Source organism: Rhopilema esculentum, chromosome 7, assembly GCF_057945365.1.
Source record: "Rhopilema esculentum isolate cy_ngs chromosome 7, ASM5794536v1, whole genome shotgun sequence".
NCBI classification, from domain to species: Eukaryota; Metazoa; Cnidaria; class Scyphozoa; order Rhizostomeae; family Rhizostomatidae; genus Rhopilema; species Rhopilema esculentum.
In genome coordinates this window covers 14,413,295-14,438,810 of record NC_142821.1, presented here as the reverse complement: position 1 = coordinate 14,438,810, position 25,516 = coordinate 14,413,295, and the positions used below count along the sequence as shown (strand labels likewise).

General features: G+C 37.4%; 2 protein-coding genes across 6 annotated transcripts; both read right to left on the bottom strand.

The window, feature by feature from the left end:
• LOC148960064 (uncharacterized) lies at positions 1-11,444 on the bottom strand. Of its 3 annotated transcripts, none has more exons than XM_089109235.1 (7): positions 11,177-11,444; positions 7,376-7,432; positions 6,541-6,660; positions 5,635-5,721; positions 5,075-5,194; positions 4,278-4,373; positions 1-3,852 (listed from the first exon to the last, which is right to left on the bottom strand). In XM_089109235.1, exons 1-7 carry the CDS (start codon positions 11,442-11,444, stop codon positions 3,674-3,676), a joined length of 927 nt encoding a protein of 308 aa, XP_088965361.1. In that variant the 3' UTR covers positions 1-3,673. The 3 variants fall into 3 exon arrangements, with proteins under 3 accessions (XP_088965361.1, XP_088965364.1, XP_088965362.1); XM_089109238.1 differs by having other exon boundaries at positions 1-3,845; XM_089109236.1 differs by having other exon boundaries at positions 4,278-4,370.
• On the bottom strand, positions 11,239-25,476 carry LOC148960063 (uncharacterized). Of its 3 annotated transcripts, none has more exons than XM_089109232.1 (10): positions 25,272-25,476; positions 23,360-23,400; positions 22,529-22,603; positions 21,782-22,030; positions 21,562-21,598; positions 20,202-20,257; positions 19,372-19,920; positions 17,328-18,977; positions 14,242-16,500; positions 11,239-13,675 (listed from the first exon to the last, which is right to left on the bottom strand). In XM_089109232.1, exons 3-10 carry the CDS (start codon positions 22,587-22,589, stop codon positions 12,966-12,968), a joined length of 5,571 nt encoding a protein of 1,856 aa, XP_088965358.1. In that variant the 5' UTR covers positions 22,590-22,603; positions 23,360-23,400; positions 25,272-25,476; the 3' UTR covers positions 11,239-12,965. The 3 variants fall into 3 exon arrangements, with proteins under 3 accessions (XP_088965358.1, XP_088965359.1, XP_088965360.1); XM_089109233.1 differs by having other exon boundaries at positions 25,163-25,274; XM_089109234.1 differs by lacking the exon at positions 25,272-25,476 and having other exon boundaries at positions 14,242-15,000; positions 23,360-25,050.
• Between the last annotated feature and the right edge of the window lie 40 nt (positions 25,477-25,516).

Here is a 25,516-nt window from a genome sequence, read left to right as displayed (position 1 = left end):
AAAATCATTTTTCTGTTGTTTGCTATTTCATTTATGGTGTCATGCGATGGCTTTGGGAAGGCAACTGCGATAGGATGCGACGCCGCCAGAGAAGGCCACATTATCTCCGGCAACGTTTGCAGTTTCAGTTGCTGCTTGGAAAAAAAATTGCGAAAAATGCATCAGCAAACTGCCATAAGGCGAGGAAAATGTCCTGCTTTTGCCAATTGGGGTCGACCTTGCTTTGAAAGTGGCTATATATTTCTACACAGAACTGTCATCAAATACAATGTTTTGGGATGCTTTATTTGCAATAACGGTTTTCATCGTTTCTACAAAGATCCTGCTAATGAAGGTTCACGAGTAGATATAAACCAGGGCTATACTCTTGTCAGGTTTGGATAAACTTGCTACAGTTGGCTGAATACCAAGACACACAATGTGCAAACTATTATGGAACTTCAGTCATATTTTGTTTAATCTTGCAGTAAATGAAAATGTAGCTTTAACAGATGATTAGCAGTATTTATGTGTTATATTCGGACATGAACTCTCATTAGTAAATACAACAATTATGTTTTTGTTTCTCCGTACTACCAGGCTTGACATGAAATGACGTGGCATTACTCGTCAATTAGTTCCAGAGTTTAACACGTGGCATAACAAGTTTTTCATCGGCGATTTTAGCATCTCTTATTGGGTATTCTAGTTCAGGTTCAATATATTTTGAATTCAACAACATACATTTCTACAAAATACTAAATAAAAATACAGCAATTAAAGTATCAAACAATCATTATAACAATAAGATGTGGAACACAAATTATCTATGGGATATGTATGTATAGGGAATGATTTAAAGGAGGAACCCTATACACAAAGATATTTCAGCACTTCAAAAGTTTCAAAATAAATAAAACCGAAAATGAAATTCCGATTTCTGTCAGTGGGAAGTGAAAAACAGTAAGTGAAATTTCGAGGTTTAGTGGTCAATGTTTTTTGCAAGCAGATATGATTTCAATTTATAACAAAAGCAAACCAATGATACAGATTCTTTGATGGCATTAGGAATACTATTCAAGGATTCAGCACCAGAAAAACGAACAGATCTTAAGCCAAATTGACAAGTGTTTTTCTGAGTTAAGAAAATGTCGTTTTCAGAGGTATTAACATAATTTACAATAACATGCAGGAGTGCTGCTGGTTTAGGCCTTGTTTGGTTGTGATGAAGATGTCCCCTGTCAAAGAAACTCTAACGATCTTCTGCTACAAAACTTCTCGACGATACCAGTGGTATTAAAATCTAAGATGTTTTTTCTGCTTAATTCCTGCAAACCAAATTCTTCATCATCAACAAGGCTTTTTCAAACGTATCGTCGTACATAATTAACGGCCGATGAAAACTTCCATGGGTCGATTCAGTTAGCTGATTAGATTAAACTTGCAGAAAATCTTAAGCAGCTGCTTAGTATTCTCCTTAAAAACCTTTTAGATGACGCTTTGAAGTCCTGGACATCATTCTAGGAAATATAGCTATGGTAAGATAAGAAGATGCAAAGAAACCCTTTTTTCTCAAATAAAACAATAAGGAGTAAAAGAATCGCTATTTTGAAACAAAAATGATCTTGGGAACCAGGCTTCATTTAAAAAGTGGATTATAAGATGACGTACACACTTCCTTGTACAGACGAATAATGTCTATAAGAATATAATGGCTCAAAATTGCTGAAATTAAAAAAATATTTTAAGAATAATGCAAGACTAAAGCTTCGTCAAGAATTATATTTTGGTTTATTGTTTTTGGAAAGCAAAATAAATGCGAGTGTCACGCTATTATCTTAAAAATGTATAGGCCTTGGAATTATAGAAACTTCCTGGCTGCACCTTATGTCGCTTAAGAGTGATTTAAGAATAATCTTAGGCTGAAAATAAAAAAAATTAAGAATATTGGGGCTCAGCAAAAAAATCGGTATAATTATAAAAGTGTGAAACAGGCATTGTCTAGTCAGTGGTTTTCATCCAAATTTCTAGGAGACCCCCTCCAAGAGAATGTGGGCATCAGGATCCTCAGAGAACAATTTTATCATCTTTCTTGTTTCAAGTATCTTTCAACTTATGTTTCATGTAAGTGAAGCAAGCTTCTCTTGAATCGACAGATTAATCGCAAGACGTCAATATAGCATCGAATGTTTATGAAACCTACAAGTATCATTAAAGTATAGACAATATACACAACTGTCTGAAAACGCCGATAATTGCAATGTGCACAATAGCAAAGCAAACACTTCAGAATTCATCGAATGATCTATCACATCGCTTGAAAATTTAGACTATAGATTCTGTATTTCTATCAGAAATTTCTTTAAATGAAGATAGGGTGACCTTGGAAACGCGGTGCAGGTACGGTGATCACATAGTATGACTTAGCAATCAATATTTTGGATTTCTATCAGGGGGTGGACTGGCCCCAGATTTAGGGCCCAGGCAAATTCGTCGAGAAAGGGGCCCCAAAATTCAAATTAAGTTTACGGTATCTTTAGTGGCAACATTTTTAAGGCTGGCTTAAAAGGCTACACTTTTTATTCATCATACATTAACTTTAAGTAATTCAAGGTCAAGTTAGGTCTGTTTTGGTTGCACCGATGCATTGGGGCGAAGAGATAGCTTGCACATTTGTTGAATAAATGTCCTTTGTATAAACCAATAAAGAAAAACGCAAAGCGCAAAGAAAAATGGGTAAGACGACGGCAGAGTAAAGTAAATTGCTTAATTTCCGAGGGCAAGGGGCAGTTACCCTGTATCCCCGCGCCCCCGTGGTCTGCCGCAACTGGCAACAATTTATGTAGATACATTTCTCCAAATGTCCTGATTTCATTCTTGTAGAACAAAGATATATTTTTTCAAAGGGTAAATGGTATCTCATAGCCCTAAACATTATTGCAAAAACTTCGTTTCACTGAAAAGAGGTATTTTTCTCATCTCAATCAATTTCACCGAGGTTCTAATTTGGCTCTATACGCAAATTTCCAATTTTTCATTGTACATTAACAATTTTTCAAAAAACTGATTATCCAATATCTGGTGGAAATTGCTCAGCTGCCCTGACAAAAATACATTTCTTTTCCTAAAAATGACACTAAAAGCAGACGCAAAATTCTTTCAAGAATCATGTCAATTACTTCTTTTATGGATGTCAGTCACATATTATATGATAACTATAATGTTCTTGCATATAACTATATAAATCTTGCATATAAAATATGGATCAATTGTTGGTAGATATTAATGTTGATATTCATTAAGACTCGGTATTAACCCTGCAACCTTAGATTAAGGAAACAATTATGTAATAATATCAAAATTCGTAATCATATTAAGTATTAAGTTTTGAATTGAAGCGACTTCATAATTTCACAATTCAGCAGTCATTTCTTTTGCTCTTGTCACAATGTACTTGGCTTTTGTTATGATGAAATAACCAGTGGCGGACACCTAGGGGCGAAGTGGGAGGGGACCGCTCGCCCACAATATTTCCAAGGACAATGGTCTTTTGTTCCCAAACAATGTGAAAATGTGACGTCATCTTATCAAAACAATAGGCTTGGCCCCCAAAATATTTGTCCAAGTGACCGCCACTGGAAAAAAATTTTAATTCTTTATGCCCTAGACTCTAAATCAAAAATGGAAACAAGAGTCAAGAAGTTTTCACTAATGCCTCAGTGTACCTTGACAAAGAAAGTTGGTTGAAATTCGTGCAAATCCCGCAGGTTTCCGCGCATGCTTTTCGCATCTGCCATCCACTGAGATAGCCATATGCTCCACAAAGAGTGCGGAATTCCTCGCATATTCTCTTTGGCAGATAATCCCTGCAAACTTAAAAATAAATGGGCATCAGTTTTGGTGATTCGTTTTAGTTCTAAAACAGAGTAAAAACTTCCGCAAGAACTTCATTACATTAAGGCAGACAACTCAAAGGAATATCTAGGGGGCTATAGCCTGTATATACCGTTAAGTTCCGTTAAAGCAAACCCTACTTTGCTACAAAAAAATGGGATTTTTCTTTTGAATTCAAGCTAGCATTGAGCTCAAGGTTTGAATATGAAGATAATTTTCACAAGGGTTGCACATTTGGATGATGGTTTTCAATATTTTGCTGTAGGCGCTCATAGGGGTATAATAAGATAATTCTGTTGGGTGCATTTCAGAATAAAGAGCTCTCGGAATATTCTCAGACCAGTTAAGAATTATCCAGGAAAGGTGTTTTATATTTGAAATGAATGAAAGAAACAATAACATACTGGGACAGGTTTCTTGGTTCTCATCGGCTGGAGAGAATCCATCCCAGCAACATCCATATTTGCTTTCTGGACAGTCTGTTGTGAACGTGTTTTCTACTGGTGATGGAAGACAATTCTTCTTGGTTATGTCATAAACAACAAAGGTATTTTCTGTACAAAGTGTTATGTTTCCTAAAAAATTAAGGCTTGAAACTAAGAATTACTTGCATATTTTTTCTTATCATTTGAAGAGAGAGATGTCTACTAAAAAGACAATGTCCCCATGAACAGCTCTGTGTGACAAGCACGGTGAATACTGTCCCAGGTGAACAATTTTCTGACGGCGGAGCCCAATTTCAAAAAATTGAATGACCCAGGCATTTTTTCATTTCCTCACGACCCATGCATGTGAAAGCTGAGATTTTATTGTTCCTAGTTAGTCTATTGTTCCCCTCTTTTGCAAGTTTCGTTTCTCTGCAAAAATGCCCAGAATTTCTCTTTAACCGTTCTATTTGAAATTTGAGGCCAACTTCCTCGGTCAGTTCAAGACTAATTTTGTTCTCCGCCTGTAATAGAACAAACACTCTTGCGATTTTATACAGGGGAATGTCCTCATAGAATAAGCGTGTAGCGGAGGCAAAACGTTTAGGGGTTAGTATGGATCTTGCTCAAATATAGCTGCTATATCGACATACTGTAGAATTACCCGAGTTGAGCCCGAAATGCTCCAATGTCTCTTTTGCTTATGATTCTTCTAGACGTTTTCACATAAAAATGGGTTTATCTGAATGATAACAATAACCTTCATGCTTACTTACCCCAGTCACAAAAACACACTCCGTAACATTTGTCGAACATAAGCTCCTGGAACCTGTAACAACCGCCAAGTATTTTGAGCAGGGTACATCTGTGAGTGCCAAGCCTGTTGTGGCAGTTTCCTGCAGAAAACGGGGAATAAAGTGCATGAAATTTGGAACCTCAGCCATATGGGCGTTAGGTTTCTCAAGTAATGTTCGATGTTGCTGGTTGGTCGACAAATTCTATCCACTATAAAATTTAACCGAGGTGTCTTGCTTTCAGCAAATATTTTCATTTGGTATCTTGCAAACAAAACGCAAGAATATATGAATGCATTTGTTCCCGTTAAGTCGCAATACCCTGGAGAAATTGTCACAATGATTTTCAATTCTCATTCGCTGTGTTGTAGAAGGCATCAAAAGATTTATGTGCCAGTTGTTTTTTCATACATATACAATGATAAAAAAAGGAGTAAAATGCTTAAATCCGTGCTCTACAATGCCCCGCGGCTTCCAAACACGCCATTTTTCATAAAAAGACAATGAAAGACAATAAAATCTCAAAGGAATACGATACTCACTTGGACACCCTATTCCGTTGGGACCAGTTGCTGGGGTCTTTCTATCCCAACAACAACCGTAAAGAGAGTAAGCACAATTTTCATGTCCTAAAAAGTATATTTGCCAATTACATACACTTTAAAAGATTATTACAAGATATATTTGAGTCATGAAGGTTGTTAAATCGATTGCATACATTTGTAGCCATATACCTAATTTTTGCGAAGTAGATTCGGCCCAACAATGTTTACTGCAAAGCTTCTTGTTTAATAATGAGCTTAAACGAGCACGTACAGAATCAGAGGTCGTATCAGAGGCCAGTATTTTCTCAGCAAAATCCACCGTGCTGGTGGATAATGTCGCTTCTATTAAGATTGCTATAGAAAAAACCGTTCTTTCGCTTTGTTTGAATTAAAAACGGGGCACAACGCGCGCGTTATTGCAACAGGAGAAACATTATATGTTTTATAAAAATTTTTGACAAAAAAAATATCAGAAAAATTAGGTTAAAAGAAATCAGACATCGCAAGTCATGGCAACCAATTGAATACAGTATGTGTTATCCAATTATTTTGTATGCTCTTTTGTGCCTAAGCTAGACAGTTCGACCCGGGCTTAAAAACTTCGATGACTCAAATGTCGCGATTTGCTGAGGAGTCTTCATGAGACAATATCATTGGATTCCATTATTGTTAACAGCAAATAACTAAGGGAAGATCTAGGCTAGGCTCTCTAGATAATTTAGCCTTCCGATACAGACGAAACAACACATTAAATCGGCACAAGCGTTTATCCTATGTTAAGAAGTGCGAACAGAAAATTTTGAGATACTTTTTAACTTTGCTTAAAACTACCAATACCACTACTTTGAGGCATCTGTTTGGCGATGAGTTGAAAAATGTTGAAAAATGTGGCTGGATACTTACCGCACATCCCGCAACTTTTGCGACATTTTCTTCTCAAAAACTGCTTGTAAACTTTGCACAGGTTCCATTTGACAAAGTAGCCACAGTTGGCTTCTCCATTGTCGTTGCACTCTACCTCCTCTTTTGATGGAAGAAAGCCAATTGCAAAAATTAGCAAATTGAAAATAGCAGACAGTTCGTATAAGACTAACAAAGCTCAGGGCAGACACTCTTTATTATTTCTAGTTTTGTTTAATGTACAAAAAATGTTTCATCAAACTAAGGCTAGTTCACAAGTTAGTTTTTAAGCACAAATTGAAACACTTTATCTAGAAACATTGAAATCTTTACTATTGCAAGTAGCATACGAAATGAGAACATCGACAAATTCAAGGGAATTTCAAATAAGCAATACACACTTTTGTATAAAAATACCTAACTTTTTGCTTAGGCTCATGATCATTAATTTTTTTTATTTTGAGTCTAAGATTATTCTTAAATTACTCTTAAGCGACCCAAGGTATAACCGGGTTGCTTTTAAATTTCCAATGACTCCAGGGCCAGATACTTCTATCTCAAAGACTTTCAAGATACTTTTGCTTTCAAAAAACCAAAATTAACCAAAAATTTAATTCTCGGTGAAGCTTGTGCCTTGCATTATTCTTAAATTCCAGTGATTTTATATTATTTTTACAGATTATATATAGATTGTATTCTTATAAAAGAAAGTCTGTACGATACTCGCCAAAGATGAAAGAGATTTTCATGGAGCAATTTGCTCCTTGGCAATAATAAACGGGCTCTCCAAGTTCATTTAAACGATGCTGTTTCAACATCACCGTTGAATAATTCAAACCTTTTCTTATTCTTTTCTCGATCTTTGCTTCTCTGCTGACGAACAAGGGGCTTGTTTCTAAAACACGAAGAAAAAACTTAAGAAAAGTATTTTTTAAAATCTTTTTTTCAATCGCTAAAAGTTAAGGCATTAAGCCTGGAACAGCCGTTTTACTAAGAAATAATCATAAGGACTCCGAGTTTGCAGAAGGTGTTTAGAGAGAAGTAGAGAAAGATTTCCAGTTCGAGCTAAAAAAGTAAACAAAAAATTACATTCTAAGGATAAAAATCTTTCAGAAATGTAAAATTTTTAGTAAATTACCTACCGTGGTTGAGTCTGCAACATTCTCCGATGCAACTTGAAAAGTTGGGGTGGGATGAGCAACATAAAATAGTCTCATCAGAAACAATTTTGTCTACTAGTTTTGATTTAAAATTCCTGAATAGTGTTAAAATTGCTTTAAGTGGTTTAGAAAAGTACTTATTTATGAAGTGTTAACCTTGTCAAATCAGCTTAGCTGTATTTTAGCCATTGGAAATTTTTTTCAATTTATTCTCAAATACAGATTTTTTGTTAAAACATTTACATAAGATCATTTTAGATAAATAATCTGTTGGTGGCGGACTAATCGCTGGGCAGCAATTAGCAGAAGAATTGTTTGGAATTTGTTCATGTGCTGTGTTTATAAATCCAATTTTCTTTAATCAATAATGGGCAGTTAATGGGAAGAAGAGATGCTTTATCTAAACCACAGTCTAGGCTAACTCGCTACCTCCAAATGCACATTGGCGCAATGAACAGATTTGTCTAGGATTTGGTCTGTAGCACCCCTCAAAGTTAATTGAATATCGAGATTAGATGTCATTGGAGCCATGTCTAATTGCCTGGTAGTATTTGTGGGTAAAGCTTGGCATAATGTTTCTTGCAGAGAAAAATGATTTTTTGCGCCTATCAGAACATTGTTTGTCATTTTATAGTGCCAAGATTGTAGCTAAAAATCTTACATCCTATGTTTGAATTTCGTGTTTTGAATCGGTGATGATAGTCAGCTTACTTGTAACACAAAAGTGGCTTTTTGGGACATTTCATCAAAACAAGAACGGGCTAAACGCCACAAAACCCACGTAACTAGGTCTTTATATCTAGAAGTTATTGAAATCGCTTAGCCCAATACGCGTCGTTTATCGACTTAATTATTGAAGATTTTTATCTAGATTGCCTCTAAAAGAGACCTGCAAACAAATTATGATAGAAACTGTTAACACACATGTACCTTGAAATGAGAAATAGCCATGGAGCATGATACATATATGAATAGTTACATAACGTGAAAACAACATCACACAGGCCAAATGTCGTTTCTGCCACATGTTCCATAAAGCAGATTTTGTGAACGAGCCATATCAAACTCAATTAGAAAAGTTACTGGTTTCTTTCTACTTTACTCTAAGTCGGAATATACGTTCTAGCTTGATTATTAATAATTTTTACCCGCCATCTGTCTTCTGTTCCATTCTCTCTGAAAATATTAGTAACAAAAATCCAAGGCGATTGTTATCCCTAAACACATAAGACGATTTCCCTTTGATCTTCTACAAGTAAAAAATATCAAACATGTTTGAACTAAAATATTTCGTCAACAACAAAAGTCGTTCCGCAGCAAAAGTTTTTTAGCTCGATTTCTAAGAGGGACGATAAATATGTTTATCATCGAGCTGCTTGCAGGGACATCAAGAGGAGGGGGCATTTGGGTTTAAGAACCCCAAGGCCTGGACCGGATGAAAAGTTCAATTAATGAATGGGATAATCCATGTATTGTTTTAATCTCAAGTTGTACCCCAGGTCCTGGCTCTTGATGTTCATTGATCTCATTTTAAAAACCCGTTAAAAGATTCGTTTCTCTTGTTTCAAAGAACATTTTAAAAAAGGTTGTATGTTTGTTTGTTGATGGTATTATTTGTGGGCACTTTTCTTCTTTTCTAAGTTGATTTTTCTGATTCTCTTTCTTAGCGCCGTTGTTTGGTAGACAAAGCATTTCTCCGCTAAAACGAAAGTAGAGCTGAAGGTTTTCATGAGGTGCCGCCTAGGAGATGAATCTGGAAGACTGTTGCATGATACTCTAAGGTCCTTAATAGAAGGGGGGGTCTTGATAGTTGGGGGGGGGGTCAGAAATCTTTCAAAGAATAAATAAGCGTAATCGAATAGAATAAATAAAGAATTAATAGTCTGAAAAATCACGTGATGATTCTTTTTTGGTCAAATGAGGTTTTCTTCTGAATACAATCCATAGCAAAATGACAATTATCACCATGTAATAATGTATTGTTGAACTACTAAAATGAGCAGGCTAATTATCATTGTGTACATCAGTCAGGCCTATGTAAATCTTTTTGGGATGTCACTACTTCTCTATGTTAAAACTTTTGTACAATGCAACCTCTTCATTTAAGAGAAACTTTACAGAAATTTCACACCTGCAAGATCAAAGGACAAATGAAATAAGGGATATGAATGACTGCATATAAAAATCAATAAACGGGGAGGGGGGTCTAATTAAGCTCCGGGGTGGGGGATCAGAAAAAAATCAAGAAAATAATAAGCGAACCCTCCTTCTATTAAGGACCTTAAAGTACTGATAGCCGATTGCGGATAGTTGGAGTAGAGTAACTATCTTGAACAAGAATAACTTAGTGTGCCTCGAGAATCGCTTGGCGACATATTATCACGTTATTTAGAAGAGAAATCATAAAAAAGCCATGGTTGAAAGAAATGGTGAAGTTTCTTTTACGGAACTGCAAAGTCGCTTCAGCCTGACGCTAAATACAGGTTATGACACAAGATCCCGGCAAACTAAAAAAAGGTCTGTGCTACCATCTATTAACCCCATTCCCCTTTTAAAGATATCTGACATGAAACAGGTATAGTCCGCGTGCGAATGGTCTGAAGTTTTGAATTGTTAAGAAACTACTCACATTTTGCCAAGGCATAGACAAACGGCGCGGGAAAAGGAAACATGGCGTCATTTATAACAAATTAAATCAAAAACATGCTTGGTTTAAACTTTGTGCACATTCTTTTTTTGAAGGATGAGTGGTAGTTTATCGACAATGTCTTTACCACACACATGTTGACAAACTCGACAACAACAACAACATCGTACTTAATCTAATCATCAACATATCTATTGAAACTGAGCGAAGAGATCCTTCCCAAGATGCAAACGATTCTATTTGCAAAGATGTTCTATGGTTAAAAACATGAAAGTGTTGGTGCTTTTGAGAACTGCAAGTACCGAGGGATTATTTGCCGCAAGGCATTGCTGCACTTCTGAATTCAAAGAAATAATGTTGATATTCAATCAGGCAAAGTTCGAAACTCTGTTTTAGTTTATTCATTGAAAGCAAAGAAAAAAGGATTCAGTAACACAAAACATTTCCATTTTCAACTTTGAATAAGATTTTAAGGTTCAAGGTGTATCTACTCCTTTTTGTTCAAAACTCTGTGGAGAAATCACGAGCATTTGTTTTCATTCACCATTGAGGTTTTCTGCAAAAATATAAATATCGAGGTATTTTTGTTTACGATGAGTTGGTTGCTTGTAATAACGTGGTTGTTTAAGGTAAGAATCAATATAAAAAGGGAAGTTGATTACATAGCCCCATCTTGTGAGTCTTTGGAGCAAAAGCTAACAAATATATCCTTCATCTTTCATGTATCCTTTATCTTTCCTGTAGAAAGCAAACAATTTTATTTAAGACAAGCTAACAAGATATGAATATTGAAAGAAAGCTAAAGATAATGAAAATTGACTTTCTAAATTACCAAAGTCGTCGACCAGCAGTGCTTTAGTGTAGAGGAGGGAACCAAGAAACACAAAACAAGCGTACATCGTTAATTGCATGACTCTCGAATCCACAATCACCGTGCTACTGTTAATGAAGACTTGCAATTTAGTAATGATATATAAAGACCGCTTAGTGAAAGTACAAATTTGCCTGCGGCGCGACGCGGTTTGTCTGCGGTTCCTAGGCAATTGTAGCAATTTACATGCCCTAGTGTGTACGTGGTGAACGTACTGTAGTGAGGTCATTATTTAAGTTAGGAGCTGCCGACAAATTCAAAAGCCGAAGATGTGGCTCCTCACAGAGAGTAGAACATGAATCAATGTAGCGAGCCAAATTTTTGCGAAAATGGTAGTAAATGCAAAAAAGTGTTTGTCTGTGGTAGTTACATAATACTTAATGGAGACTTATGCCAAAAACCCTTTTCAGTCATCAGACTAGGCCCCTTTAATGTGATACAGCAAAAGTATGAGGGTCTTATTAGGAAGGTCATAGAATGACTGCAAAGGCAGGCGTGAATTTCTCTATGGAAGATCAAAACTGATATTAATTTTTTTCTAAATAGTTCAAATTTATGGAAACTTACCCAGATAATCTCGATTACTCCTTCGATTAACACTGCTTAATCAGTCACCGATGAAGTAAAACGGAAAAAAGTTAACTCTTTTTCAGTGTTGTTTTTGTGGTAGTGGAGGGGGTAAAAATGTAGACAAAAAGGGGGAGGGGGTAAAAATGAATATAAAGCGGTCGACATCCAATACAAACAGAGCTGTTCTTCGACAACAAGCGCCAAACTCAAGCTTTATGTCAAACTTTTAAAGGAAGCATGTTGTCGATTCTTGTCAAAAACATTCGGTCACATTTTAATGTCAAAGCTATGATATGCACGCCTTAATGTTACACTTTGTCAAAGCCAAGCCAGCGCTGTTTATTCTGCCTATTTGAAAAAATCTTTAACATGCAAAAGCAAAGGCTAATAATAATGCAGACAAAGTAATTCGCAGGAAAGGAATTTGAATAAATTGAAAGCGCTAGTTAAGATCCCCATATGTTTAAGCGCTCAATTCCAAACTCCAGTTTTAATCATGATTCTCAAAAGACGAAAAATCACTAGAAATACTGACAGACTTTCTATCTTTCAGCTTTGTATGAATCCAATCAATTTGTTTTACCCATTTCGTATGCTTCACAACTTCACATTATTCCTCGCAATCTCCCATATTTTCAAATAGGCTATTTGCATAACTCCAGTTTAGGACACTGAGAAATATTCTGATTAACAAACATCAACAACATTACAGCAACCAAAGCAAATAAATTCGGCAAGGACTTTTGCCCGCAATAAGAACGACAACAGATATTAATAGGGATTCTAAGAAACATATTCAAACGTTTATAACTATTTATACACTGTCGTTAACTTGTTTGATACGTAACTTTCATACGATGATTTATGATATCATTCATTATAAGCCTTTTACCTCATAATCACGGTAAATCAGCCGGTCTAAAATGTTGGCTGCGAAGGCTGGTCGCCTTAGGAACTGACATTCCTAGACAAGGATCAGGTATAATCGACCCTCGTCAGTCGTCATTAGTGCGATTTTGCGTCCCAACTTCATCAATCAGTAGGATTTTGCATCTCAACTCATTCATTCAACATAACGTCTGGATCCCACCTTCAATAGGATTTCGGCATCTCATAGCAAGTGCCACTCTCCTTTCGCCTTCTCGCGATTAACGATTACTCCTTCAGAAAAAGACCAGCCTCACCACCACTTACTATGCCGCTTCACAGTCGCGTATATTCGCGACCTTCGCGATTTTGTAGGGTCTTTCTCTTTACAGATTTTCATGAATATATTCTCAATGGCTTTGTCGAGTTTATAAAAAGATACTTCCATTTGGTGATCTCTTGGAATTACATCATCAAAGGTGTTTGATCTCTTTTTGATGTTATGTCGCTCGCCAATTTCAATGTCAACGAGGCTGATAGAATCATCCTTTAGGCTTCTTTCCGCGGCTGATACATCATCTGTCGATGCCTGATGTGTAATGAGAACGACAAGCTTCTTTGAATCCCCAAACATTGGATCTTGGAAGTAGCGCTGCGCCAGCTGTAAAGCTTTGGCTGTTCGAGGGCCTTGTTTGCCCCAGTCCTCTACATTCTCATCTGCTGTGGGCGCATGCGTACTACAGGAGGACCTTCCCTGTACGTACGAGGGCGCACGATGGTCACAAAGACATTCGCCATTGGTGACAAAATATTCTGTTTTCTCGTCACATGGCTCTAAATGATGCAAAAATCGCGGCTCAGTATCAAACACAATGTATCCCATGGTGCCACTGTGTGTTACTCTATCATTGACAGAACGCAGAAACCGTTTCATGTGGTTCCATTTTCTTTGTCTCGTAGGTCCAGTTCCAATAGCATCCGACACATCGATCAAGAATAACACCTTGACTGGGCGAGTGCATCCTGCGAGCATAGAAAGGAGACTATCCTTATGATTGGATTTATCCAAGGGCTTCGATATAAGGCAATCGACAGATACATAGAAGTAGCTTAAGCCATCTTTCAATCAATATTAAACCAATAATAAGCGTGTGAATGGAATCAAACTTACTGATTGGTCAATATCTATTGCAAGCAGAATAAGACCCCTGAAGTATCTGTCTATTGCTTTTGAGCCAAGGCTCTTGAATAAGCAGAAACTTTGAATCAGGACCAGGCTTTTGAGTAAGCCGACTCCCTCATTACCTTCCCTTGAGGCTTATTCGAATTCCAGAAGGAAGCAGAACATGATTAAAACAATAGTGGGATTCTAGTTCTTTTACAAAGGCCAAAACGATTAGGAAAATATCATTGACAACTGCTGGGATATCTGCGTGTTGAAAAACATCGTGGTAAATAAAACAAACTGAAATGATTCACAAAACAACCAGATTTCATTGTCTGAAAAAGGAAGTTATTGTTCAATTTAAATAATATTGTAGAAACAAAGACACCTCAAAGACAAACTTCAAATGAAAATGATGACTCACCAACAGCCTGTCCTAGCTGTGAAATTACAGCTTCATCTTTCTCCTCTACAGCATTGCTTTCTTCAGTTGCATGGTTACTTTCCAGCTTTGCTTTCAATGCTGTTGCATGATTTCCTACAATGCTTGAATTCCTTTGCAGTGTTTCGCTTTTAGTCCCCTTGTCTTCGTTGTGTTGTCTTTCAGAGCTCTGTTCTTTTTGCACTGAATCAGGCTTGAATACCCATACATCTTTGTCGTCATTACTAGCATGGATTTTCTGTGTTGCGCTGTGCTGCCTCAACTGCTTTTCCTCAATAACAGATGCCTTTGAAGGCCTCGCGGTTGTCACAGCCAAAATTTTATTACCCCTTTCGGGCTTTTGTACCTTGACTGGGTTTACCGTATTTCCCAAATTTAGACTTGCATTTACAGCTGGCCTATTTTCCTCACTTTTCGTTGCTGTTTTCTTATCAATCGTTTCCTTGCTATCTGTTTTCTCATTTGCGTTGCTGGTTTCAACTATTTTTCTGATGCCATTTTTCATTAGGCCCTCTTCTGGAGGTGCATCGTGTTTATGGGCTACACTTTTCACAGTACCATTCAAACCTTGCCTCATTTGATCATCCTTGCTCCCTTGTGCTTTTGAATACGCATTTACATCTTTATTCCAATCAGAAAAGTCCTCGTCCTTTCCAGCCACAACCTTCATGCTTTTGGTTGTTCCTCCTTCATAACGGCTCAGCCCATTCGATCCAGCCGGCATCAATGAGTTTTCATCACCTGAATTGACAAATAATTTAACCATTCTTGAGTCCGTTATCGGATCATTATTTTCTGTTACAATAAGTCGGTCCGGATCGCGGTATCTAGCGTCTTTAACAAAGTAACTTATCGGTTTGTCAACGTGTGCAAGCCGATTGTCGTAAAGGTCAAACCTCGTTCTGTTTATGTTGTCAAGTCTCTCTGTCGTGGCGTTGTAGTGAGCATTCCTATTAATGTGCTTCTTAGCAGCTTTGCTCTTTTTCGCTTTCTTTCGCCTTGGCTTAAAGCGATGAACAGATCTGGTAGAGCCTTGCTCTGTGTCCAGTGAACTTTGGAAGTAATCCATATTGTCAACAAACCTTGTATCATTTGTCAGCTTAACGTTGCCAGTAGAGAAAGAAATCTCGGCATTGTTTCGAGAAGAAGAGCCCTTGCTTCTCCGTTTTGCATTTTCAGGTTTCGGCGCCATTGCCAAATCTAGTGCTAAGTTGTCACTGCTTTTTCCCGACGACTTACCATTCCCTACACGGCTAATTCGTGACACACTTTTGCCGTAAAATGACTCTAGCTTCCCTGTTGTACTTTGTAGATTGACAAGTATTTTGTGATTTGAAACCCTGTAGATCGAATAATTTCCGCTATCAATTTTGGATAAAAAAGTGAACTGAAAATTTGACAAATTAAAGCTGTTCTCCCCTGAATCTTTATTCGCATTAGCTGCAACACGATTCCTCAAGGCCCATCTTGTCTCATCTCGTTTCACAGCGTTTTCTTCTACTGCAGTTTTGGGCCTTCTCTGGCGCACAGCACTAAGTGGAGCAATAGCTTCTTGTAATATTGCACTTTTTGGACCTATGATATTTTGTGGTTTGGCACTTAATTTGTTGACAGATTTCAATTTGTTACGATCATCAACAGAACGCTGGGTCTTCATTTTGACTAACAGAGTGTTCTCCAATGGGTTTGCTTTCCATCCTGATTCTCTGCTGGCCTCAGAGAATTTTTTTTGATACAATTCATTTTGACTATTCTTTGTTTCGAAATGATGACTTTGTTTATCACTTCCTCGTGACTTTGTTTTGTTTCGTGAAGAGACTTTGTTGCGTTTACCTTCATTTGGCTTCTGCGTCCGTCCAGTCTTAAAAAGAATCGTGTTGTTAGCAATCGTGTGCCTTAGAAACATTTGTTGTTTGTCTGACGGCTGCATCGCAGCTACCTTTCCGGATGTGGTGCCACGCCCAGGACCAGTTAACCCCTTTCTATTCGGCGTACTCTTAGACGTTTTGTAGCTGTCCCGTGTCATTTGTTGCCTACCATTTGAAGAATATATAGGGTCAAAAATGTCATATTTCACAGTGAGGTTGGTCTTGCTTTCAGTATTGTACAGCTTATCTAGCAAAAGCATTGCCTTTTTTGTTGGTATGGCCCTGAAAGGCTTTTTAGCGTGTTTTGTCAAGACGTGACGTGCAATCGGTCTGTTGTACTTGATTTTCTGTCTGTAATGTTTGTGGTGTTTACCTGTTAGAAGGAAGTGAGGATGTTTAGAAAGTCCTTAATACTTATGTGCCAGTCAGTATCAACGTTACATTGATATACAATACGGAATACAAACATTTTTCGGGAGATTTACAGCCAATTGCATTTGATACAACAGATAAATATAGCATCCATCATAGTCACATTGCTTAAAGACGACGTCTCTGTGAAGGTAACCACTTATATAAAGCAATCACCATGAAAAAGCGACCATCTTTATAAAACGGTGTCCTTTACAAAGTGACCATCTTGTAAGGGCGGCAAGCCTTTCTTGCTGGGCATTTTGACCAAAATAAATACTGGTCTCAAAGGTTAGTAATATTGCATAATTGATAAAATCGTCATTCTTTGAATCTACTTGTGAGGTTCTTTTGTAAATGGTAAATGGCCAGCACGACCAACTATTAACCAAGAAAATCCCTGCTCAGTTTTAGGTTCCTTAAGAGAGGAATTTTCAGTGCTAACAAGCGTGTGTTTATCAAGAAAATTTTCAAAGAAATATCCATTAAAAATCTAAACAGTCATTTCATGCCCTTGCAAAACTGCAAGTAGAGAAACAATTACAAGTTCATGTTGAAATTTATTAGTCACCTATTATTTTATTACTAATGAGACGAGCTTGACAATTCATCTACGTATTAGCGAATTAGTGTCTTTAGGATGCTGTTTGACAAGTGAGTTTGACTTACTGAGAAGCCAATCCTTCAAAGATTTCGAGTTACCTTTCTCTCCCACCAAACTACCTTCCTTTGATTTATCATTAAAATTGTCAATGTTAGTCTGGTCAGTTTTTTCAAATTCTTGCTCACCTCTTGTGCTCTCCGACTTTTCTCCATCTTTACGGCCCTCATCATCCATATTTTCAAAACTCTCAAAATCTTTATCGTCATCGCTAGTTACGTCATCAAATCCCTTGATACGATGCAGTACCTTGCGCTTCTTTCTGCGTTTGCGGGTTTCATCTAATTTCTTTAGGAGAATGTCTATTTCCTTTCTTTTTTCGTCCAAAGCACGCTGTGTGGCCAGCTCATCCTCCTCAAGAGAGTAATCATCCTCCCATGGTTCTGTTTTCAGCGGCTTTTCTTCTCCCTCTGGACTATTGCCGTCTCCTTTTTTTGTTGACGTGGCCTCTTTCTGGTCTTCCTCCATATAGCTGCTAGAATTAAATCCTTCATCGTCCTCCCCTATAGATTGGCGTTGTTTTTCTATATCATCGAATACTTTCTTATCGTCATCTTCATCTGATTTTGCATTGTTGCTGCCGTGAAACTCTAGATGTTCATCTTTATTAGCAACAGTAGTGTCATTGCTTGACGTGTTTTCTTTCAAATCAGCTTGCTCTTGTAAACCAGCCTCGGGCCTACTTTCGTGTTTCGACTTTTGAACGGTCGCATTTGATTTTGATGTCATTTCCGGAATGGTATGGTTCAAAGCACTATCACGTTGCTGCAGTGTTGTCACCATTTGCCCTTCATTCATTTGTATCTCTGGCTGTTCCGCTTTCCCTAATGCATTGTGATCGTCGAACGCAGATTTAATTCCGTTCTTAGCATGACCCGTGAACCCAGTCAGCGGTAACTTTTTTCCTTTAATGCTAAAGTTTTCGGTATTTTCTTTGGAGCTTACAGGATTAGGCCGCAGGTTATTATTTTCCGCCAAGATTGTTTTGTTAACGTGCTTGTCTTCTTTAAACTGTCCAGCTGAAACATTTCCATAGTTCCTTTGTCCCTCCTCCATAAGATATCCATTCCCCGAACCAGCATATTTCACATTCAATTTCTCATTTGATCCGAGCGTTTTCCCTTTCCATTCACTGCTTCCCTGCGCATTTTCCCTCAGCACTGGATCCCCTGTCCAGGCGAAACTTTGAAGAGGCGCATTTGACGCCTGGCCCAAAGAGGGCTTGCCGCTGTCATTTTTCTTCAACATCTCTACTGCGCTCTCTTTAAGCTTCTCGACAATGTCGCCGTCAGACAACGACGAATTATTGACTGCCATAACTCGTGACGGCTTTGATTGGACATTTTGTGTCTCATTGTTCGTCACCTTGTTATCATCAGTTACAGTTTTTGTCGTTTTAACATCTTCGCGTGCAGTTTGGTAAGACCCTTCATACATAAAATTTCCCGACCAAGTTTGAGACTTATTAAACATCCCACCTTCAGTTGTTGTGTTCTTCTGAGTGTCCTCCTCTTCTTTGTCCCGCCAATTCCCCGTATTCCATTGATTGACTAGGTCCTTTGCGTCGTCCTCCTGCGGTGTTGATGAAGCAGAAGATGTTTCATTTCTTTCATTGTTCAATTTTGTCTGATTTAGCTCACCGCTCCCGGGCACACTCTTCAGCGATTTTTTCTTTGCTGGCCGCTCTACAACTGAGCCAACAGTTTCAAACTCGCGACTAGATATAAAGTCAATTTCTTTGTCTTTTCTCACAGTCTCTACCCTACTTCGTTTGGCTCCTGCAATATAAACGAAAAATATAAATTATGATGCTTATATATTTCAATCCTAAATTTTCTTTAGCTATGAAAATATGATAATATGCTTTTGAAAAATAAAAGAAACATCAATGTTAAGTAAGGCAGCTGCAATTTCATATAAATCATTCTTTTTATTGCAATCACATCCACAATTTGAAGGTAAGAGCTTTCTGTTTAAGCTTTGAAGGTAACAGCTTTCTGTAACAAGCAGTTATGTTCTAATACCTTTGAAATCAACCAATCAACGTCATACCATTTCAGCATTCCTATTTCATCAAGGTAGTCATTGGTTGATGCTAAAAACAGGTAAATAAAGAGCAACCCGTTGCTTTGCAATGAAATCCCTAAACACGCAAAATGGAACGAAACATACCAGTGCAAATATCTTTAGTGAGAAAGGGCAATGTTTTATCCATTTGATCTGAATCCAGGGAGTAAATATTTTCCGGGTGTCTCCCAGATGCAATTGATTCCAAAAAGCGGTAAGTGGGCTTTTTGTCAATGCCGAACGCAAGCAAACGAACCCCCCTGTTCGTCAAAAACAGTGATGAACCCCAAGGTCCATAGTCCATATTACTGGTTGTCATGGCAACAATTACTTTATTCCTGTCCCCTTTAGAATGTTTCAATTGCTCCTGCCAAGCGGCTTTTAAGGCATCATTGACTGTCCTTTGTCCGCCTGGAAAATCCGATCCTATTATTTGGTCCCTCATTGCGATTTCTTCAGGATTTTTCGCCAAGTCTACTATTACCTTCGGCTTGGATCCATAAGAGATCACACCGAACCGGGCAGTAGCCGGGTCGAACATCTCGGTCGCCCTGGCAACGAATCGCAGCATCTCGGTCCAACGGAGCTTGTTCTCACTGGTGGATTTACCAGAACCATCGACAAGGAAAACCAGATCTAGAGGCTTGCTGCATTCTGCAAGAGGAAACCAAGGAAGTTGTTACAAATCTATAACGTTACAAATCTATCAAACGAAGTTGTTACAGTTCCAGAAGTGAAAGTTTTGCAACAACTATTAAACACATGGAGTCAATTTTTAGTAGGTTAAGCGATTTAAATTTGAATTATTCCCTAATTCTAGCAGCCCTTCATTTGAGATGACATTGTGAGGGTACTACCCTGCAATATTGACGAGGGTTGAGGGTGACTGTCTTCTTCGGAGGGGTAACAAATGGAGAAATCGAGCAAATACTCACTGATTGGCTTTGAATTTTCCTTCGATTGCAAAACACGTCGATAAGAAGACGCCGACCTAGAACGAGCAATGACAACAGGACTAAACAAAAATAGAAAATTTCCATCTAATTTTAAAAGGTTCGAATCGTCATCTGATAGATTTGAATCTTAACAGTTCAAAGCAATGAAACAAACTGCGCAAGATCCAAAATCGTTACCTACTTCGAATTTGAAATTGATTAAAATAGCCATATAATGCAATTGTATTTTAAAGTTTTATAAAGATATGAGGGCCTTATCCGAAATTTAAAGGAGAACTGACACACAAAAATAACTTTAGCTTATTCTATGCAAAATTTGTCGCTGACTTCAAATCTGGAAAAAGTTTTCTTCTTAGATTCACCGTTTTTCTGATATTTGCACTTTTATCCGTCAATTACGTCACAGCCAGGACTCGGGAATTTCCTGAAGCGGAAACAAGGTTATTCCCGAAACCCTTCACACCCGGTGAAAATGGCATATAATCCGCACAAGTGCGACTTTCAACCCGCCTTTACTATTTAATATCACGATACAGTTAACGAGTTTGAAACATGGAAAAACAATCATAGAATGCTATATTGATAATGAATAACTTGCAGTTCCGTTTAGGGCATCATAGGCATTTCAGCGAATTAGGCCATACAGACAAAGCAGTCTGGACAAAGACCCCTCAATCTGAAATGAAATTCTAGTTTTACGATACCTGATCCCATTTAGATTGTAGCAATAGCAATGTTTTTAATAGAAACTCCATATCAGTTTGTACTTCCAGTCTGTTCTTTGTTCATAATATCGTCACTGTTGAGCCATGGAACGACTGTCTGCCCAAGCGGCAGCGCTGGTTGGTAGCAGAAACTGAAATTTTCCATTTGTTTCGAAATCAGTGTAATAAAACTCGGATTCAGAGTCCCAAACCATTGAAAAAGTCAATTATGTGTCAAAAATGGAAAATTAGCTCCTTTCAGATGCACAAAATAAACATTTGTCCGCAGCATTTTCTTAAAGGTTTCTATAGAGAAACACAATACGTGCTGAGAACATGTCACTTGTGACGTCAAAGATGATCGCCCACTCGTGACGATTTTCGCCTCGAGTCTCAAGTTGTCGGAACAATTGTCGTTTCTCAACTTAAAACGCCTGTATTTCAAAAACGGTAACTACGATTTAAAGAATTTTTTCGATCCCGGAAATTGCTTGTCACAAACTACCGTTTTAGCCAACTTATTTTTGCATGTCAGTTCTCCTTTAACCCTAATTTTGAACAGGCTATTATATGTTTCAGCCAAATAAATATCAACTAACTTATGTTTCAAGAAGTGATGATAAAATCATCCTTACCCGTAGACGCTGTTTGACCAAACACCACCAGTGCCCCCTGAAATACAACCGAACATGTTGTCAATTTTGAAAATACTCTTCTTCAAATCTCAAAATTCTTTGAAAACATTTGTTTACAGAAATGAATAATATACTTTAGGTGTTGGATTATCATAAAAGAAAAGGGATGCAACAATAATATAAAGAAATGGAAATTTTCGTTTATCTCTAATAAACCAACCTTTGCACAAATTCGAGGGCCCGTATTGATCATAAAAGAGTTGGGCGTAAGGCCCACCAAAACATTGCCCGCCATCTTGAACAGCAAAGACTTTTAAGTTTTCACTTTTTGCAGCATTTGCGCACGCCTGCAGTGCATTCGGCCTCGTCTTCCAGTTCCCAGTGAGAGATTTACTCCGCCCTTCTAAACCGGCGATTGCACGAGCAGGAAGATCACGCCAGCAGCCAAGAGAAGACCAACCGTCAAGATCTGTGAGTAAAAGGGATTCATCAAAGATAAATCTGAAGTGTCTTTACAACTGAGCAGCTCTGCAAACTTGAAAGCTACACAGCCATCGTTCTTAACAAAGTTTCAACAGTTATCTTTTGAATATAATCTAGCCTAGTCTCTCTCAACCTCGAATACGATTATATGGATCTATCTTTAAATCAATTCAAATATCTTTATCCTGGAACCCATGCGCGTCGTGCTCAATATTGCCTTCAAAGATCTTCATGTTTTGGTTCTTGCATGCTTTTTCAGACACACACAAAGTGGGCAAGGAAATTGGAGGTAGCAGACTTTCTGAGCTCTGGAGAATTTATTCGAAGACGGGGAAAACACGCAATACAAGCCAGCTAATGTGATCAACAGTTGTAGACGTCCACCTCAGTATGATTGACACGCCCTTAGTGAGCCAATGGAATCAATGCCCTTTGTCCAATCAAACCATTTCTTAACAAGTCTAAATGAATTAAGCATACTTACCACCGCAGTTTACATTGGTTAACAAGGAGTAGAGAATTAGACATCGAAAGTGAGATAGCATCGTCTTGATAATATCTGCGTTAATATAAATATATGAATAAAAAACAAACTGTGCTGGAACAATACTTCACCAGACGAGATGCAATAAAGATTAAGAGCACTGAATAATATATCCAGCAGCTATCAAGTTAAAAGTCAGTTAATGTTACAAATATATTCTTAATTATTCATAGGAGCAATCTACTTAATCGACTTCAATCTTTCTTTTCTTTGACAATTATAGCAAGTTAACATCATATTTGGATGTTTGGTACTTGCTAATATTAATCCTGGAAAATCTGTATCTTACTCAGAAACTACTTTGAAATATCTCCTTCACATTTCAAACCAACCATAACCTGGGTCAGGTTCTCGTCAACTCGATTAATAATTTAATCAGAATGTCTGATAACAGTACAAAAAATCTAGGCCTACATATAGCAAACAGCCTTAACTAGTGCTATATCGTCATCGAGCTAGCTTCTAGTAGAGTTTCTACACATCCATTCTCAAAACTTCGTTGTTTTCTTTTTGAAAGAAAAGAAAGATCATAGATAAAACCGATTTTTCTATAAAATTTCTGCTTTAATTCCTATCAGAAATGGGTTAATCATTTTCAAAGTAGAAAATGATATACATATAATCGTAAGCTTCAACAAGAACATGACGGTGAGAAACTTTTGAGCAATTGAATTTCAAGGGATCCATCAACATTCAAATTTCAGTTAGTGTTCTCTTTAAATATTAATTTATCTGAAATACTAAACGATGAAATATTTTGGAAAAACTTACCAAATATCTCTTCCAGGTTTTGAAAACAACATCAGACACATCTAAAATTGAAGATATATTCTCTATTTTTCAGATTTTCTTCGATTGAGTAATATTAAAGCTCCGTATAACAGTTCAACAGAGAAATTAATACCGGTGAAAGAGATCGGGTATTTGTAAACAAGATATGGTATCTACTATGGATGACCTTCTCATGCATAAAACATAGCAAACATTGTAGAAATGACAACTGATAGATCAAGAGGTTACAAAACTCGTAATACTTTATTTACGTAGCACCAAAAAAGGCTGGTCGTTTGTTTTGACTTTAATGTGCCTGGTTAAAGCTGAAGCAGTAAGTACGCTTAAACCCTTTTTTACACGAAAACTTCGAAGGCCGACCTTCACTTCAGCCTTCTTGTTCGTTTGCGCGCGCAGTGAGTCTCCTGATTTCATTGGCTCCTAATCTCCTGATTTCATTGGTCGCCTTGGCACAGCATCACGTCCTACTACAAAGGCAAGGGAAATTTATCGTCTACAACTAAACTCGAAATACGCTTGTCGGCCCTAACTTCACATTCTGCTGTAAAAAAACATAAAAAACGCAGCTCTGTATTCGGCTGCGGAGAAATCAGGAGAAACTTTCAATAGAAACAAGGACATATGATTTTTGCATTTTTCGCAAAAAACAAAAAAGTATGTTTTCTTTTCACTTTTAAATAACATATACATTTCCCCCATCAATGACGAATGATAACTGCATTAGCCTCATTGTGACTACCCTCCTAGATTAAATAAACCTATATGAAATCTTTGGATGAGTGTGCTGGCCTTAATGAATGTGTAAATATTGCATGAAGGTAAAACCAAATCTCTTTATCGATGTCAAGTTTACAACGCAGCGAGAGCTATTAGGACACGACTGCCTTATCTCAGACGATTCCACAAGTTAGTCACCTGACGATTAATATTAATTGGAAAATCCAGAGTGCCTAGGGACAACTTGCGACTAAAGAAATGTTTGCGAAAAGCTTAAGGCACACATAATGCAAGTGCTGTTATCTCACAATATATAATGGTTTGGTTGGTGTTGGTTGTAGCAACAAATTTCACCAGGCAATAATAAATTCATTTTTCATTTTAAGACAGGAGATATCTAATGCTTCTTTGGTGAAATGCAGGAAACACTACAAATATAAGCTTTAAAATAAAGTAAAACGCAACTACGGCGTAACATACGGTCGGAAAAAAATGTATTCCTGTTGGCAAAAGCTTTTCCAAATAACACAGTTCCTCAAGTTGGATGCAGATTTGTGAAAGCCAAACAATTACATATCAAAGCGACGGGGACACTTGAGTGCAAAAAGTTTAATTATACCGATTTACCCATTTTAAAACTTGATGATTTAAACAAACAAACTTCTTCTTTTGGAGTTTTGTAGAAAACATTAATGCGATTGAAATTATATTCATACAAATTGTTACAATGCTGCCAGCCAAAACAATACATTGCTAACTGCATCGCATAATAGTAACGTTCTTGAGCGATTAAGTTTTGCGAGAACTCCAAAGATTAGTATCAACAATCTTATTTGGTCCGATTAGCGATATGATGGTTGAGGGAGGTCAAATGGGCAACCAATAAAAAAAAAGAGAGGAAGAGGCACTTAAAGCTCCTTCCATGATGATAAATATATATATAAATATAAGTTCAGAAATAACTTTATTAAAAAAGTTTCCAAAAGAGCCTTTTAGACGGTGCAAAAACACCTGTTTTCATCTACATCTTAGAAAATTATCCAAAGCATAAAAGCAACGTGTTACCTCAAGTAGCATTTTCCAAAGATCGGAGAAACATCATTAACGAACAGAATGTTACAACATATTCATTCTACTGCCAATAATACGAAGAAATACTGCAGAAATTACAAACCTCTTCAAAGAAAGCACTTTGTTCGAAAGCATTGTCCCGAAACGTCGACAGTCTGACAAAGTGTGCGGGCAGCAAACGTGTGCAGTGAATTCGAATGGTTCTGGGTACGGCTACCGCGGCGCTGGGGGCGAATCCAACAAGAAAATCGAAAGCGCTGCAAAAAGTTTACGTTCCCGACGATAATCAAAGCTTTGTTGCAAGTAATCAATATTTGCTGGTTTTTTATATAAAAGCAACAACTTTGT